Below are 19,542 nucleotides of genomic sequence, written 5' to 3' on the forward strand. Positions count from 1 at the left end.
TTTATAAAACTAAACGACTATTATTATGATCAAATAAAAACAAAGCATCCCTGTATTTTTAACATACTGGCTCTTAAAAGTGTTTCAAGTGTCACTATTTGGCTAAATTATTAGCCACTGAAGTAGTTCATAAAACTATTAGTAAAGTTTAACTTTAAATGTAAAAGTTTTTAGCTAAAACTTTTCAAATATTTGATTTATCATATGCATATTTACAATCTGAGCAGTTACATGTTTGAAGCATAAATATAGACACTGAAATGTCTGAATGTGACTCAGTGGAGAACCTACACCCTTGCACACCTCAGAAGAACCCTTTTGAGAGGAAAAACACACACACTTCCTGTCCACCAAGTTAATTTCACACAATTCTGGGTTAGTAAGAGGCAGACAGCTTTTTTTTTTTTTTTTGGTAAAAGAATTTACTTGCATGAATGTCCTAATAGCAAAGCATAACCCATAGAACTCTGTAGCAAAAAAAATTAGAAAGTTTGCTGAAATATTTCAAGTTTCCCCCCCAACGTTTGCATCCCCAGCGCTAAAAAAAAAGCAAACCGAGCATCGATGATGACATTCGTGATTGTTCATCACATTCAGAACAGAACAGTCGATGGTTAAAGTTGCAAAATAATTCCACTTTAAAAGCTGACTTGTCCTACAGGTAGGTATATACACAAGAAAATGGAGGAAATTATTACAGCAGACCCTTTTAGATCTTCAACCCCTCATGGCTCCAGCCAAAAACTAAAGTTCAGCATCATTAATGGTGAACTACAGTGCGCAGATGTTATTCATATCAGAATGTATGGTTTAATGAGAAGGGCAAATGGCACCATCTAGCGGTCTCTCTCAGTCAAGGCAATAAGGGCTGTTTTAAAACCTAGCGAGTTGCCTGTGTAGACAGCATGATTTGGGAATGGTGTGTTTTAAGACCCGTAGAAGCACTTCAGTTCGGTCCTGCTGTTGGAACAAGAAAGAAACTTCCTGTTTGAGTACATATATGGAGGAGGGGTGGTGACGTGTGTGTATGTGTGTGTGTGTGTGTGTGTGTGTGTGTATATATATATATATATATATATATATATATATATATATATATATATATATATATATATATATATATATAGTGTTAACAAACACTTATTTCATATCCCAACTGTTGCAAATAAACACTGTGACCACCATATTACACACTCACACATGCACAAATAAACCACACTCACATGAATGGAAAAATGGACCAAACAAACAAACAAAAAAAACTATTGTAATATATATTTTATATATATATATTTATCAAGACAATTAAATTTCAGGGAGTGGGTGAATGAACAAAAAGAATGATCCAAATAAAATAATGAATAAAACAAACAAACGAACAAAAGAAAACAAAAATGACTTTCCTTACATGAAGCATCTTTAAAAAGGCAAAAGAAGAAACGACACCTCACACATCTAAGCGGCGTGTCCAGTCTGGACAAGCACGCCTACGTTACAAATCTGGAGATGATCTTGAACATTTCCTCTCAAACATCCTAACCATTATTCTTTACTAAACTAATAAAATAAAAAAAGGAGAAATGAAAAAGTGTCAAGGCTGCGACAACAATGGTGTAGATACGCGTTTCCACTGTCTGCAACTTAAAACCAGTCGGACGCAGTTAAATAACATGACATTCAGATCCTCAATTACTTTGCTCTTTGTTTCTTGTACTTTAGTCTATAAATTTCAACATCAATGCCTGCAAAAAAAAAAGAGAATGAAAACATGATTCTTTCTATGATACACTAACCTTGGAAGTCTCCAGATGAAGGACAACGCTTCTCCAAGGCTCTCGGCTGGGGAGGAAATCATAATCTCCCTGCTAACACGCTAGCGCTGTCTTCCCCTCTCTCTCTCTCTCTCTCTCTCTCTTCCCTTTAAAGCACAAACATTTTCACATCTATAGTGTGTGAGCCTCCCAAACCCCTAACAATCCCACCCCTGTTCTACTCCTTTAACTTTATGCCCATGTACAAAAATCGAAACACAAAAAGACACACAGTTGAAGATGTAGACTGAAAACACGCATTCATCCACTCACACACACAGCATTCAGTACACTACCCAGGCAGAAAAACAGCACTAATCTTTTCTGTGTTACCCAATCGTCGGTCCTCGGGCTGTAAAAACACTATTGGTAACAGCTAGTTCCAGAAAGAGCACTTGTACATTTGCAGAAATATGGCTTTGAGACTGTAACAATCAGCGGGAGAAGTGTCCAAATTGGTTGCGTTATCTTGTCCCCACAAGATAATTTAGAGTGTGTTTGATATTTGTGTGTTCACAAGAGTCCAGTGTTTAGAGTGCGAGCGTATGCATGTGTGTGTCCTGAAACCTGCTGGTGCCGAGCCGTGTTTCTCGATGGTACCTGATTGGTAGAGCTTTAATCAGTGATTGCTGGATTGTGTAGCAGTGTGTAGTGTCAGGCTTGTGACTGGCTGGATGAAGAGCCAATCGGAAACCAGGACTGAGAGCAGAGGGTACCACCCTGTCTGCGGGTGGATGGTTCACAGGTGCCGTAGTTCCGCCTAGAACCCGTTCCTGGAGGGCTTGGGTTGCTGGTGCACGTGTCCTTGTATGAGTTTGTGTATGTGAGGGGCGTCCGGCTTGCTGGTAAGGGTGAGAGAGTTGGGGAGGAGGGGGGGTGGAGAGGGAGGGGGTGTTCACTCCCGCACACTGGCTGAGTAGGAGAACTGGGAGAAGTGTGTGCGTGTATCTGGGTCCTCCGCGTCAAGACTGTCATCTGTGAGCAATGAAGAGAGAGAGAGAGAGAGAACAATGTAAAACCTAAGCAGCTCAAATTGAAATGTTCTTAATAGTTAACACTGGAACTGCCAGAATTCTGGAACTACTAGCATTACTGTAGGGACCCTTCTGGCCGTTCTCATATAAGATGTCATGTTTACATTCAAAGCTTCTATTGAGATATTAAATTTAAGCTTTGAACGTCTCTTTCATCATATTTATTTAAGTTGTAGCCCTAAAAATACAATCTTTTTGGTGATGTGGCCTTTAAATGTATAGACCACCTACGAATGTCCGCGCGTTTGGCCCCGTTTACACTAGTACTTTTTAGTTTTAAAACAGCGTTTTGGAATGAAAACGATTCGCATCCTCACTAGCGTTATAACCAGCGTTTCTGAACAACTCTCCGTCTACATAACACCACGGAAAACGCACATCACGTGACCTCACACACACACTCTGGCATGCACTGCAGCATATCTACCCAGATGAGAGCTGTGCTTGTCGGACTGTTTATCAAGGATCTACCGCAGGATCTAATCTCTCTATATTTGTTAAATGTGATATTTAATTAATCTTGTTGTCTTTATCAAACAACATATTACCCGACTTTAGTCTTTTGAATCTATCACTTGTTCTCAGGTAACGTGTTTTGGCTGAGTGCAAGGATAAGTTAATAATTAATGTAATCATGTACATTTTGTATATAGACTTTTTACTTTATTTGCTTGCCTTTATTTTTTATATTGTATAGACTTATTGTACGCTATACTTTTATAATGGCCATTATTGATTATTAAAACTAATTTTCAGCAAAAGAGAGGGCATGTTTGATATTGTCAATGAAAATGAAAGGAGGCAGTAATGTTTTAGGCTCCGTTTTGTTATAAATCTATGCAGCACAATGCCTCAAAATTTTTGGTGTCTGTTAAGGTGCTAAAATGAAAATAGCAGTTCCGTAAATCATGTTTTCATTTTATTGTTAGGATGAGAAACAACGTAGCAAGGATGATGTGAATAAGGTTATAAATTACACTGTTCCCTTTGAAGATTTACCCGACGTGTCCTCAGGAGTTTGTTTTCCATATTCAATTCAATTTATTGAACTCAATTCAATTTCCTTTATTTGTATAGCGCTTTTACAATGTAGATTGTGCCAAAGCAGCTTCACATAAAAGTTCATAGTAAATTGGAACAGCGTAGTTCAGTATTTAGTGTTTAAGTTCAGTTCAGCTCAGCTCAGTGTGGTTTAATAATCACTACTGAGGGCCTAAACCCTAAAGAGCAAATCCATTGATGCGTAGCTGTACTGATCTCAAACCATGCAGGCTAGTGGCGACAGCGGAGAGGGGAAAAAAACTTCACCAATTGGCGAAAGTGAAAAGAAAAAAAACCTTGAGAGAAACCAGACTCAGTTGGGCACGATCATTTCAATTTCTCCGCTGGCCAAACGTCTTGTTTCAAACTTGCGAAGTCTGAACTTAAAAGGAGAGGATGCAGGACTGAACTATGTGTAGGCTACTTAATATTGAGAAAAAGTCCCAATCAGAAAGGAGAATGTCTGCAGTCCCGTCTCTGATTTCAGATGTCTACGTTTTCCCCCATCCACACTGAGGGTGCTTTCACACCTGTGAATCGATTCAGTTGTTCCGAAACAGAGATTACAATTGTTACATTGTTGCTCTTTGCTCTTGGAGCGGTTCGCTTTCACACTGCAAAGTTTCTAAACGGACCAAAAGAGCTAAAACAAGTCACGTGCGAGTAAACTCTCCTTACATTGGTCAGTGTCAGGGTTTATTTTGCAGCGTCGTGCTCAGCTGTCAGGAGAGGTGGTGGTTTGGTGGTGATTGACAGGGTGCGCGCGCGCGACATGTCTGAGGAGAAACGCGGTGGGGAGGGGTGAGAAGTGTGCGCGACTATGCCTATTTGAGGGAGGGAGACGCAAGATTACCGGGAGATCATCACTCGTTTGCGGGCATCCAGAAACTCGCGAAACTTCCCGCCCTACTCATAACTCTCTCTTCATATAGCCATAAGCCTATTACATATGCATAAAACACTGTGATATAACCACGCTCGGATCGGATCGCTTTTTCCCACTGCAATCGAACCGCTCCAGGGTTCGTTTCAATCGAGCCGAGACCACCTCATTCAAGCGATCTCGGAGCGATTACTTTGGCGCGGAACAGAGCGCGATTGCCCTGTTCACATATGCCAATCGAACCGCGCTAACTGGCCAAACGAGATACGTTCCGAAACAAAAGTGTAGGTGTGAAAGCACCCTGAGATAGAGCAGCAGCGTTTTAGAATGAAAACTTGAGAACTTTCATTTACACTTTCACACGCATGGGGCTTTTTCACAGACCTAAATATGCTGTCTTGCAGACATGTATGAAAAAAAGTAGTTTTTGCCAAAATAAAGTTAATGTTTTTGTTAGCAGGAAGTTGCTAGGCAACAGGCATGCATATTTAAAGTCACAGGGAAAAGTAGCAGACAGTGTAAAGTATGCGGCCATTTTGAACGCTATAGTATTTCTAGTAGGGTTGTTGCGATACCAATAATTCATCTTACGACACTAGTCCTATACTGTAATTTGTAACTAAAATTATAAAAAAAACTATCTGAAATAATATATTTTACATGTTATAATAGGTTTACTTAAATTTAATTCATAATTCCCTTATTAAAAAAGGATCTTTTCACCTAAAATTTATTAATTCTTTTTATTTTGTAGATAACTGTTAAAATAAAGATACAAATTACACCAAATTACATTTGTTACAAAAGTGCATTTTTCCAATAAAATTAAGCTTTATGAAGTGGTCAAAACATGTTTCAAATGTTTCCTGTTGCTATTTTGGGTTTTTCATCTATTATTATTATTATTTTAATTAGTCTTATCAGGCAACAATCCAAAATATATCGTTCTTATTAAGAAATTGTCACGGGTGTAGTAGCTACTGAATCATATTGACAGGAACAGAAATGAACCTATTCAGGTGTGCATTTGACATGTCAGCAAACATAAGAAAATGTGAAATGGATACAAATATTCATTTTAAAAAAAAGAGATGAACTCATATATGCTGAGCACTGTAAGAGTTTTTTTTTTCAACAGTTATCTGCAAAAATAATAAACGGTCAAAATGATCACATCGGTAGTGCTAGTATAAACGCTTGCATGAAATAAAAAAAATCATATAAACAAAAAAAAAAGTTTATACAACTATGTTTGGCGAAATAAGATTAAGGGGCCGATCACACTGAACGCATTGCGTTAAGAGGTGCCTTTTTTGAATGATTTACTAACAGTGGTGAGCGTTTTGTGCGTTGTTTATGCGCCCTGTGCACCTCACGTTTTTAACATTCCACGCAGTGCACTCGCAGTTGCCACATAAAATAATAGTTCACCCAGAAATGAAATCTTATTAATTAGCACCCTCATGGTGTTGCAAATCCCTGAGACCATAATTTATCTTGGGAACACACATTAAGATAATTCAGGTGAAATCTGAAAGCTCCCTTAACCTCCAAATACCATAAAAGTGCCAAAAACATTCTAAAAATAGACCACATGCCTTCAATATAGTTCAACTGGAATATTATCAAGCTACGAGAATACTTCAGCACATAAAATAGTAAAACAACTTTCATTTTTTTCTCCTCAGTGTAAATATGTTTATGTGATGCAACTGTTTACATCTCTGATATATTACCTTAGAAGCACCTGTGCTTTGATCATCATCAAGTCACATGATCATCCGGGAGAATATACATCACTGCACAGTGCTCGTGAATGTACGCAATCAATACTAAAATAATAATAAAATTGGACCATTAAAGGCATATGGTCTGTTTTGAGGAGCTTTTTTGATATTTCTCTGGAGTTTGATAACCTTGGAGGATGAGGGAGCTGCAAGACTTCATCTAAAATGTTTCATTTGTATTCCGAAGACAATTGATTGTCTCAGGGGTTTGAAACAACACGAGGGTGAGTAATTAATTAAATAATTATAATGACCATTATTTTTATCTGTAAAGTAACTTGAGAACAGGACTGTCAACAGTGGAAGTAAGGTCCATTTCAAGTGAATGCAGACTCCAATATTGGTGCATAACAAATACAGTGACACCAGGAAGGATTTAGGTACTCACATTGGTCAGGTGGAGTGACAGTAATGGTCTGTGCAGTGAACTCATCATCAAAGTAGCGTGTGTCTGTCTCTGAGGTCACTTGCGGCTTGAAGGGTGGAACGAGCTGCAGAAAACAAGTAGAGGGTGGGAGGGGAGAGAGAGAGAATTTTGAGTTTATTGCCATATCAGCTTCTCTGGCTATGTCATGGCAAAAAAAGAAGATCAGGTTTACAACATTTTAAAAACAACACTTTTCTATAATTATAAAAATCTACTAACAATTAAAAGTCATCAACAGCAATAAATGCACAAGATAAAAAAACATAAATAATAATAAGATAAAAATCTAAGGGTGCATTCACAGCGGTGAATTGATATATTTGTTCCAAAACAGGGATTAAAATTGTTGCATTGTTGCGGTTCGCTTTCACACTGCAAAGTTTCTTAACGGGCCAAAATAGCTAAAACAAGTCATGTGCGAGTAAACTCTCCGCAGGTTTATTTGGCAGAGTCCCGCTCGGATGTCAGGGGAGGGGGTGGTGGTTTGGTGGTGTTTGATAGGGTGCGCGCGACGTGTCTGAAGAGCGAGGTGGGATGAGAAAGGTGCACAACGTATTTGAGGACCGGGAGGGAGATGCGCGATTACCGGGAGATTATTACTCATTTGTGGGCATCCAGGAGTCTCTGTGCAAGTCTCTCAAAACTTCCGGAGACTTGAGATGTCTGTTGAATGACCTCCCGCCCTACTCATAATTCTCCCTTCATATAGCCGTATGCCTATTACATATCCATAAATCACTTTGATATGGCCGGGCTCGAATCGTTTGGCTTTCTCACTACAATCGATCCGCTCCAGAGTTTGTTTTAATCGACCCGAGACCACATCATTCAGGCAATCTCGGAGCGATTGTTTTGGTGCGGATCAGAGCGTGATTGCTGGATTCACATATGCCTAACGAACCGCACTAACAGGGCAAACGTGACAGGTTCCAAAACAAAAGTCTAGGTGTGAAAGCACCCTAAAACAGTTTAAGGTTTACTTTTGATAAAAATTGTACAATTTTAGAAGGATTTACATTTAAAAATATTTCATTTAAAGTCTCTACACATAAAAATTGTTGTCTTATAGCATAAAAAATAGGGCATTCCACAAGAACATGTTTAACAATTGATTTCTGTTGCAATATTGACATTTTGAGGGTTTTCTCCTTTAAGTAAATGTTCATTAGTGAGTCTCATGTGTCCAATGCGGCATCTCCTATAAACAAGCTCATCATGTCTTAAGTAAAAAAAATAAAAATAAAAAGAAATTCTGGCTGAATTTCAAAAAGTTTATTTTCTGAGCACTGATGCTTCTCTGCTTGCCATATTTGAAAGAATATAGCCTTTTATTAGTGGCTTTAAATCCGAAGGTGGGATTTTGCACTCTTTTATCTGTCCTGTTAGGGCTGTTTTGGCAGCTTTGTCAGCTTGTTTATTTACAAGCAGCTCATTTACTGCAGTTCATTCACTTTGATAAAAATGTTAATAATAGAATGCTCCAGTTCAAAAGAATTCAATGTTGGTAGACAAAAATATGTTTCAATTATGTTCCTTTAAAATATGTTCCAGAACCTAAAATAGAGCCTTTGCTTCAGCTGTAAAAATTGAGCTTTGATCTGGGGTGGGAGGGGAAAAAAAAAAAGTGCTAAACATTGGGCTTTCATATGTCCGTTATTTGGCACATTCAAAGGTCAACTCAACATAAATTATTATTAGAATTTTTTTATGTACAACTTATACTATTAACAAACCGTTAACTGACACTTTTAGCTCAAAAACTAATAATTAGCTGCTAATTAATAAGTAAAGTATAGGAGTTGGGTTAAGGTATAGGGTAGAATTAGGAATGTAAATTAAAATCATACTTTATAAGTGCTACTAAATAGTTCATATGTTAAGAATAGGCAAGTAATAAGCCAGTAGTATATGGTGTAAAACACTTTATGACTATAAAAACTTTTATCTAAAATATTACTGTTTTTTTAAGTTATGTTAAGCTGCTTTGACACAACCTACATAGTAAAACGCTATAAAAATGAAGATTGATTGAATGAAACTGTTAAAAGGACAGTTGACACAAAAATTAAAATTCTACCATCATTTACCAAAACAAGCTTGAGTTTTGTTGCTTTGTTTAACGCAAAAGGAGAAATATTGAAGAATGTTGAAAACATGTAACCATTGACTTCCATACTAGGAAACTCCAACATAACAAAAACAAAAAAAGGAAGAAAAAAATAAAAGAAAAACTGTCTAGGGTATATGCAGGAATCATAAAGGTAATTTCAATATCTTTTTAAAGACTTTCACAGAATATTTCAAGACCTTAATAAAAAGTTGGTAATAAATATTTTTAGTTAAATAAACTAATGGAGCACAAGCATGCAACAGAACTCAGATAAGCTCGGAAGAAACAAACCTTGAAAAAATTCATTACGCAGTTGTTTTCAGCGACAGGCTTTAGCCACAGTTTAAACTCTTTCTCTAACCAGGAGTACGCAAACTTACATTTTCCAATTTTGTCATCTGTTTTGCTCTATGGTTTTGCTACATGTGAAGAGCGTCACATCACCTTCCCCTCGTTTATCACAAATCACATGGCATCACCCAGATGGAGGAGCTTGGCCAGACACGCCCCAGCCCAAACCAATCACGTGGATCGAGCCGTTGGTCATATTAGGATTAAAATAAATTAGTGGTGGGCCGTTATTGGCGTTAACGCAAGATTCTTTTTGCGCAATTAAAAAAATAAAATAAATCACTGTTAATCTATTCTTAAAGTTGGTTCGGGCGCTGGGTCTATTCTACGCAAGCTATGATGACTTCCGCCTTGATATTTTAGCGCAGATGTATACCTGACCGGTGAGCCGTCAGACAAAAAAAAAAGTGCCCTTCTGAATCAAATCAGGAGGATGCCTGACTTTAACTGCAGTTCGACAGTTTTACTTTAACTCATGAACATTTCATTCAATCATCACTGTAGAACAGTTTCTCAAGCAGTTTGTGATGCATTTTGGAAACAGGAGATGAGCCCCTGGTTTAATGCACCACCTGGCTTGAGAAACCCATTCTCAATGACTTATTACTGGGGTAGCACACATATTCTGAATTCTTCCATTTTAATCTAGATTATTTCCAAGATTAATCTAGATTTTAAAAAAATAATCTATGCCCACCTATAAAATAAATGTATTTGTACTTTTTTGGAGTTTTTTTTTTAAACCAAGACCTCGTAAAAACGCAATTACAACTTTAATACCTTTTCAGGAGCTTACGTTTTCTCATAATTGATTTATCAACTTTTAATACTTTTTAATAATATGTGTGTGTGGACAAATGGTCTAATATCTCTTTAAGCTCAAAGTCTATGTGTAACAATTTTCAGCATGTGCACACTCAAGGCAAATGTTCATGTGCACCAATAATCTGATGAGGACCGATTAAAAATATTTCAAATAAATCACAGTACAGACACGAGCAAACTTTTTCACTCTAGTTTACCTTCTTTTGAAGCACATCTTGCCAGTTCATGTTGTTGAAGAACTTGTGTGTCATCACTTCTTTGGCATCTTCAGGACCTCCGCCAAGCCTTAGAAACATCAAAATGCATGTCACTTAAACACATGCAAGCCACACCTCACAACAAAAGCAAAAACGGGTGTGCCTCTTACCTCTGTTTGGGGTCTTTTTTGAGAAGGCCGGCCAGCAGTGCTTTGGCCTCGGGTGAGAGGTTTCTGGGGAAGCGAATCTCCTCCATTAAAATGAGCTCAAACAGACGCTCGTGGTCCTGGTTGTAGAACGGCAGCCGACCGCACATCATTTCATACATTACCACTCCAAGACCCCACCAGTCCACTGCACGGCCATAATCGTTGTCTTCTAATACCTATGGAAGAGGGTAAAAATAAAGAGAATGAAATCAAAAGAGAAATAAAATAGCTGAATTCAATATTGGGGTGATGTATTCACAAGTTATCACAGACTCAAAAATTATGTTTTCATGGCATTTTTATTTCATATTGTGGTATATTTGAGTAATTTGGACACTGTAATTGTGAAATCTATTAGTGCAGATAAAATGTATAGACCATTTTGAGGGATGTAAACAAAAACAATGGTCCCAAAATATTTCCTGTTTGATACGTTTAATTTCTATAGCTTCCAGGAATCCAAAAAGAGCCACATATTGATTAATAAGGTTATGATAGCTATGTTGACATTAAGTTCTGATTGAATTGCCTCTTGTTATAGTTATGAAATAGTTTGATAACAAGCAGGACCTGTTCATGGGCCAATGACATGACCACATTGAAATGGTTTATAGCAGGGGTGGCCAACCTTGTTCCTGGACAGCCATCTTCCTGCAGATTTCAGTTGCAACCCATATCAAGCACACCTGACTGTAATTATCACGTGGTGTTCAGGTCCTAGTTAGTTGGTTCAGGTGTGTTTGATATGGGTAGCAACTGAAATCTGCAGGAAGGTGGCTCTCCAGGAACAGGGTTGGCCACCCCTGGTCTATAGCAATGGACTTATGAATATTCTATAATTTTATAAAAATACTTTATGGGCTATAAAAGAAAATTATCATATATTAAGGATATTTTCTATTGCAGATGATTAAGTAGCTTATAACATTTAGAAAAAATAATGAAATAAAGTCAGGACTAGGGCTGCACGATTAATCAAAAAAAGATCACGATCTTGATTCGACTCTACACACGATCCTAATTCAGCTTTTTCTACGATTCAGCCAATTATATTTTTAAGGTCAGGAGAGAAAAAAAGGTGGCCGCAGAAATCTTCACAGAAACATTGACACCTTCAAATGGTGTTAAAAGTGTCACATACTGTATTTATAAGGTTTAATTCACCCAAAATGTTATTTCTGTCTTCATGTAATGATGTATTCACGGTCGCGAAATGGCACGTTAGCTGACGCACTGTTTGTTTACTGCCAAAATGTGCTCGTGCACGCAAATGACACCTACTTTAGTGAACACAGCCAGCATATGCTGTGAATAACAGGTAATAAAGTTGTAAATAACGTTCAGTTTGTTGCACAGATCGATCGTTTGAGGGCCGTGTGGGAGGATTGATTTGCATGTGTGTGTTTTTTTCTCACAGTGACAGCAGCCATGAGCCACACTAGGAAGTGAAAATGAAACTTTCCGCACATTATTTAAATGATCATATCGCATTTTAGAGTTATGAATACGACAAGCATTTGATATGTTTTTTTCTTTCATAGCGAACACAAAGTGTTGTGCATGAAAATAAATGTTTACAGTGTCAGTATAACAACCCTAGCCTATAAATAAATGGAAATATAATGGTCTAATAATGTTGTCAATGACAGAACACAGGCATGTCTCAAACATAATAATTACATTTTATAATTATGAATAGTTAGATTCTAAGGGTGTCACGATCCTCCAAATCCTCGAATCAATTACATTTTCAATTCTAAAGTCACGATTCGATTTTCGATTATGAATAATTCATTAATTAATAAAGAATTAATTATTTGTAGCCTACCGTTTAAACTACCTGACTTGCATGGTCTTTGTTTTACCCATAAACAAATCATGCAGTAAATGAATAAAGGTAAGTTACACACATAATTACCACCTGTCAATCACTTTTTTTCTGCTGGACTCGTGAATAGGCAGTGATCTGTGTCGTTATAATGTTGTCTGTAAAAAAAGGTGCACAACCAACAGGAACCAGCCAACAGTATCTGAAGTGTTCGCTAACATGACTAAATACTTGTGTGAAAGTAAAAGATGGAAGCAGTCTACTGATCCGCTGACTGCCTGGACCCGCTGTCTCGAGCGCATGACAATGTGTGTGCGTCTGTGTCTGTGTGTGAATGAGTGTGTGGTCACGTGATGTGCGTTTTCAGCGGTAGTAAGGAAGGAGGGCTGCTCAGAAATGCTACACGCCAGTGTGGATGTGGATCGTCGTCGTTCTAAAACAGCATTTAAAGACAAAGACCTATTAGTGTAAACAGGGCCTGAGTGTGTACTTTTCACGAGCGGATTTGCAACGGGTGCGGGGCGGAGGATTGTGATGCGCCCATCGTCTATCATCCCAACCGTAATACGTACATAGCAGAACTTGCAAACTGTGTTTTTTGTCGACAACACGAACGTTGTCAACATAACTAACTGGAAATCCAAAATACTTCCACACCAGTGACTTCATTGAAAGAGGAGAGGGTTTAAGTTCTGTCGACGGGTCTCCTGCGTCTGCAGTTTAACAAGCACTTCAACAAGCATGTTTTTTCCCGCTTGGCAAGCCAAGCTAACATGACATGGGGGCGTGGCAGCATCGACGATTCTATTTTTTGATTCGATAAGCAAAGTTGAGCATAAATTTCGATCGATTTCGATTGACACCCTTATTAGATTTTGATGTCATCGTTGTACTGTGAATTAACAAACAGGACATATTGAAAGTCTGTTCAAGTTCACCATAATACAACATTTTAAGCAACTGTATACCTACACATAGGCCTAATATTTTTGTTTTACCATGTGTTTGAGAATGAACAATAATAATAGGCTACTCATATTAACCTTTATTTTACATATACAGAATCATGAGAAAGAATCGTGATCTTGATTTTAAGCAAAAAAAAAAAAAAAAAATCGCGATTCACATTTTTGCCAAAATTGTGCAGCCCTAGTCAGAGCAATAAAAGGACAAATCTAAAAGATCTTTCATTTGAGCACACATGAAACCAATGCAAAGTTGAAAATGAACCAAAAGAACCATCATGTACAGTAATGTCAGTTTGTCATTTGACGGAAAACGTACATCTCAATTATACTCCATAATTAACCTGTCATAGCAGTGTCATTGTAATTACCTTATCTTTTAATGCCTGTTATAATTACAGAACATGTACAAACATATTCATATTCATATAAGATACTTTCTGTATTGAGGTATTCTCACTGATATAATTTTATTAATAATTACAGTGGGGTCAACTCAAACTCAACAAAAGACTCGAAAAATAAACTAATCTCCCCTCCATGTGGGAATGAACGAATGACTCACCCAGACGACTCATTGTTCCTGAGCCACATTAAAGATCGTTCAGAAATGACCTACCACTAATAGACTTGTTTTTAAAGCATCTTCACATTAGCCAAGAGTAATCCTGGTAAATATTTTTTGTGGACTTTATGCTTTTTTTAAACACTGACTATGTTTTCATGGAATTCAGTAATCAAATCATTTGCTTTAATCTGAATAAGACAATAGTATGAGCAGGGTGTTTGCATGAGTTGCTTTTTGAATGTTCGTTTCATGATCCTGTGTTACATGTTATAGCACAAAATTTGTCAACATTGACCCAGTAGGGGAAGAGAATAGTGTCAAACAGCCGTGTGTGTGTGTGTAGACGAGGGCTATTCAATTGGCGGCCAGCAGGCCGAACACGGCCCCCGAGGCAATTTGTTCTGGCCCTCCAAATAGTGTGACCAAGACATAAAAATAAAGTTCAGTCGAAAAACGGCTGCTATAGCAATGAAGTGACATGCGTCTGTTCAATTCAGTATGAGCTGCAGAGGCTGCGCAGAGCGTGAGTTACCATCAGTGAGTGGTGCGGACAGCCGAAAACATTTGGATATGTTTTGTAGAAAATCCCTTTTGTACAATGCACTGTAACCATTAACAGGGATGCAACGATTAGCTGATTTCACTATTAACTGCGCTTTACTTCGTCACAGTTAATTAATCGTAAAGGCTTCTCTAATCCCATTTCTGTTGCACGGAAAAGTTATGACAAGTTGCCAACTGTATGCATAGTTTAAAGTTCCAAGTATGTACACTGAGGCTAATACGCACGCTCACCAGATTAACTATAGCAGCGGCCGTTTCCATATCACATCTTTTCCGCTTGCAAGTTTCAAGTTTGTTATTTTTAATGTAAGAATGACAATATGCGCGCACAAGGAGAGCAACGCGCTTACCTCTGTCCAGGCACGCGCAGTAGAAGACATCTAAAGTGTTTTTTAATAATCAAACGTCCCCATATCGCGCGACACAAGGAATCGGTTATGAAATTTGTTGCTAATGCGTTTAGTAGGGCTGGGCGATTTAGCAAAAAAAAAAAAAACTAGGTTTTTTATAAAGTTTGACCGATTCACGATTTCGATTTTTTTTTATTGTGTTACTAGTCTTCTCAAACATTACAACAACATGACTGAAGTAACATTCTCTTTAAAAGTAACTTGAAAAACCATCTGGTTAAGGAACATTGTAATTTTAATGGCCATGTCATACAAAAATCGGTCAAAGTGTAAATAAATGTAAAACAAATTCACGAGTTAAATAGCGTTGCTGAAGATTTGAATAAGAAATATTTGTGTAAATATTGCACTTGCAGGAATACAGAGGTATTTTTGCTAGTTTTGCTGAGCCTAGGAAAGATTGGCTGTCAGCTCGGCTTTGACTTTGTCTTCTGATTAAATGACAGGTTGTAAAGCTGCTGCCTTTTTCTTAAAAAGATACAGTGGAAGAAAAAGGACTGAACATGGAAACTGTAAAGCCTAATTTAACCCAATGTGTGAAGTTGTGGACGTATAGTAGGAGCAAATACAAGCACCAGATGTGTCTAATATAAAATAATATATTTAATCTATTTTTCTTTTTCCCCCTTTTAAATACTGATCATTTGATGCGCTTTGCTCCACTCTCTATTATGCTGGCTGATCTGTCTGGTTTTCAACTAGGTCCGCTAAATGACGTTATGGGGCGGGTACTTTCATTTTCACTGCTACAGTCCCTCACCTCTACTCGTGTTCAAACCAAAAGATCGACGCGATTTTTCACATGGCAGGCTTTTACGTGCTTCATACATGTTGAGATCGAGTTTATCGACTTGATGAGGGAATATGTCTTGACAATCCACACAGACGTGCAACAAGTAAAATTCTACATGACTTAACGCTTTAACATGCAGTCAAGCAGGTCGCACACCAGAAGCGCCGCAACACAGCGCTGACATGAAAGTTTAAACTATCACACACCAAACGCACACATTCACATGATATTTAACATGAAACTAATCAGATGGCGCTCTGTGGGCCGGCTGAAATATGAACTGCTTCGTGAATCGTGGCTGGGCGGCGCTGGTGTGTATAGAAACCTGTTTAGAATTCTAAAATCCATGGCGAGGTGCTGTGCGGCGCGTCGCCGAGAGGCGATTCTGGTGTGCTTCCTGCTTCATACAGAGAGTGAACCCATGCGCATTGGTGCCATTTTAATGTATTAAATATATATATTTAAAAAAAAAAAAAAAAAAAAAAAAAAAAAAAAAAAAAAATCGCAATTTCTCGATTTCATTCAAAATTAAATCGTCTTAAAACGTAAATTCGAATTAATCGAAAAATAATTAAATAAATAAATCGGGAAAAAAAAAAAAAAAAAAAAAATCGCCCAGCCCTAGCTTTTAGTAATCGATTTTTATCAATTTAATTGATTCATTGTTGCAGCCCTAAACGATAATTTGATCATTTTAATTTCTCACGCTCGCCTCCCTCGCCATAGTAACAATCGGAATAAACTGAGGTTTTGCAATTTGAGAATCACAACTTTTCAAATCACAATATCAGTTTAAAATTGATTCATCGTGCAGGCCTAGTTAGAGCTATCTTCAAAATATCTTGTTTTGTGCTGAACAGAAAAATTATAATAAAACAGGATCAGAAAATTGACAATTTTAAATTTTTGGTGAACTATCCCTTTGACGAGTCACTAAAATAAATTCCTCAAAAGCCAAATATTTTCATAAACCTTCATCTAGTACTTCATGACATGTATTGCATCATTTTGTTAAGATGCCTTTTGGCTTCTGTTCTCCTTTCAATGTGGTGAAGTTCAAAACATCCAAACAACAAAACAGTTTCTGGCTTAAAAACACTAAAGGATTTCATTCCAATCATTCAGAAAATAAGTAAATCAGTTCTAGGCCTGAGTCATGGCATTTTTTTTCCATGTTCAATCTGGTACTGAAGCTACGATCTACAAATGGGTTGAGAAAGTGTTAATGGAGTGAGTTGGCAGTACCTCAGGAGCAAGGTACTCTGGGGTCCCACAGAATGTCTTCATGGTGGCCTCATTAGTAATGCCCTCTTTACACAGGCCAAAGTCTGTGATTTTAATGTGACCATCTTTATCCAGCATTAGATTCTCCAGCTGCAAAGACAAACGCCATTCAAACGGAATTAGAAAAGTGTGTTTAGCCATTTGTGGCATAAAAAAGGGAACATGGACTTCATGTCATTGTGGTCTATGACACAATTAGATGACATACTTTGCAAAAACAACTCAAAACTATTTCCACAACAATTACGCATAGCATTCAAACAGGAAAACCTTTAGGTCCCTGTAGACGACATCTTTAGAGTGCAGATACTCCAACGCTGAAACAATTTCTGCCCCATAGAAGCGAGCTCTGTCCTCCGTAAACACGCGCTCTCGAGACAAGTGGAAGAACAGCTGGAAACAGGCAAAAATGAGACCAAACAAAGGTTTAAGAGACAGAACGGTGAAGGACTCTCTGCTTTATTTTTTTAAGAGGTGACAGGATGTGACAAACCTCGCCTCCATTTGCGTACTCCATGACGAAACACAGTCGATCTCGCGTCTGGAAGGCGTATTTTAGTGTCTATATTTGAAGAGATTTGAAAACTGTTAATTAACAACACGTAAAAAGAAAGAGAATTGTGTAATAAAAACAACAAATAACATACTGTAAGGAAAGGATGCCGTGTGTTCTGCAACACTCTGCTTTCTGTGATTGTGTGTGCAACTTCGTCCTAAAATAACCGCAAGACAATCATGTCAAGAGTCTCAAAAGCATAGATCTGGATAATTGTAAGCGTTTGATGCACATGGTGCCCACCTTAGCGATGATGACCTCTTTGCGTAGGATCTTCATGGCGTAGTACATGCCAGTAGCCTTCTCCCTCACTAGAATAACCTTACCAAAAGTGCCTTTACCCAGCAGCTTTAAGTAGTCAAAGTCACTCATGGTCTGAGGGGGGAAAAAAAACAAACATTTTGTATATGAATTTATTAATAATATCCTGAATATAACATTTCCTGAGGTTAAGCTTTGTACTATAGCTTACAAAATGTGTTTTTTTTATGCTAAAAACAAATATTAATTAGTTAATAATGAAAATACCATGTTTCCAACTACTGAAAAATTAGATCAAACTAATGTAAAGTAATGTATGCTTTTACTTCAATTCAAACCTGGTACTGGGAATTAAAATGGCAACCTAAGGCTGATTTAAAGTTCTGTGTCAAGCACATGCGTATGCTCCGGTGCAGCCTTTGTGTGGTTGCAAAGCCTTCGCCATGACTGACTCCGACACTGACCTCTCAAAAAATTTAACTACACATCGCAACAACACGTAACACAAGCTCTGTGATTGATCGGCTTGGTATCGGTGACAAGTGTGGCCGGTGCTGAGAGTCTTGAGCCAATGAAGCGAGTGTTTACAAGTGTGGAGTCTCATAAAGGAGCTCAAGATGGAAACTTTTGTTTTGTGTTTACATTTTGATTAAAGTTGTTGCACATCCACTGGTTCCCACCGCGGAATAAGTGAGTTTTAGCTATTTGTAGCGTTCAGAAAAAACAAAACTCCTGCATAGAAACTCGATACAAAGAAACATCGGCTGCCAGCTAGCATTTCAGATGTGGTATTGCAGAGCAACACAAACAGCAGTGAGAAGTATAAATGCACGACTATGCACAAGGCTAGTCACACCGATCACTCGATGCAGAAGTATAAATTAGTATTAATGACTCCCCATTCATCAGGCATTAACTGTCCCACAAGTATCCACAATTTGGTTCTAGAATGGGCTTAACCCTCATTATACAATCATATCTGTACAGTACTTTTACATCAAACTGAAGCTGAAGAATCAGTAGTTTTAAAAATGTCAAAATCACATATTTCAGAACTAGATTGTATCTGTTAAGTAAACTTGAAAATTATTTAATGTTTTTTTATTACATTTATATTCAAATAAGTCTTGTTACACCAATATAATTTTGACAGAAGATTCAAATTAATCATTTTTCTTTTACAATAAAAACATTGGTTAAGTAATATTAAGTTTATTAAATGCAAAAGTATTAACATATTATGTAAACTTCATGTTGCATGATGATTATTTTTGTAAATTATATCAACATACAATTTATAATTTATCAAAAGAAAATATCAGCATAAAAATATATTTTAGTTAGCAATGTGTACTGCCAAGCCCTTCCATCGAACAATTTTAAAGGCAATTTACTTAGTATGATGATTATTTTTAAACCCACAGATTGCAGGTTTTCAAATATCTCGACCAATTATTGTCCAATCTAAACCAAGTACATCAATGGAAACCTTATTTATTCATGTGTCAGGTGATGTAAAGATCTCAACTTCCAAAAAATGTACACTTTTGATTGGTTTTGTGGTCCAGGGGCACATATCATCTAAAAAATGTTTATCTAGAAACTACCAGTATTAACCATGTTTTTTGAACAAATGCA

General features: G+C 37.4%; 2 protein-coding genes across 2 annotated transcripts in view; one reads left to right on the forward strand and one right to left on the reverse strand.

Annotated features, from left to right (window-relative positions):
• Positions 1–19,542, forward strand: part of si:ch211-132b12.6 — a 206,727-nt gene that overhangs the window by 64,632 nt on the left and 122,553 nt on the right. The window lies entirely within an intron of this gene.
• Positions 1,264–19,542, reverse strand: part of akt2 (AKT serine/threonine kinase 2) — a 43,141-nt gene continuing 24,862 nt past the window's right edge. The window contains 9 exon segments of the mRNA NM_198146.2: positions 1,264–2,786; positions 6,945–7,047; positions 10,467–10,554; positions 10,637–10,851; positions 17,049–17,177; positions 17,358–17,480; positions 17,581–17,649; positions 17,735–17,800; positions 17,887–18,018. Of these exon segments, the coding sequence (NP_937789.1) occupies positions 2,707–2,786; positions 6,945–7,047; positions 10,467–10,554; positions 10,637–10,851; positions 17,049–17,177; positions 17,358–17,480; positions 17,581–17,649; positions 17,735–17,800; positions 17,887–18,018 (1,005 nt within the window). The 3' untranslated portion in view covers positions 1,264–2,706.

This window comes from Danio rerio, chromosome 18, assembly GCF_052040795.2.
Source record: "Danio rerio strain M-AB ecotype USA chromosome 18, GRCz13ab, whole genome shotgun sequence".
NCBI lineage: Eukaryota > Metazoa > Chordata > Actinopteri > Cypriniformes > Danionidae > Danio > Danio rerio.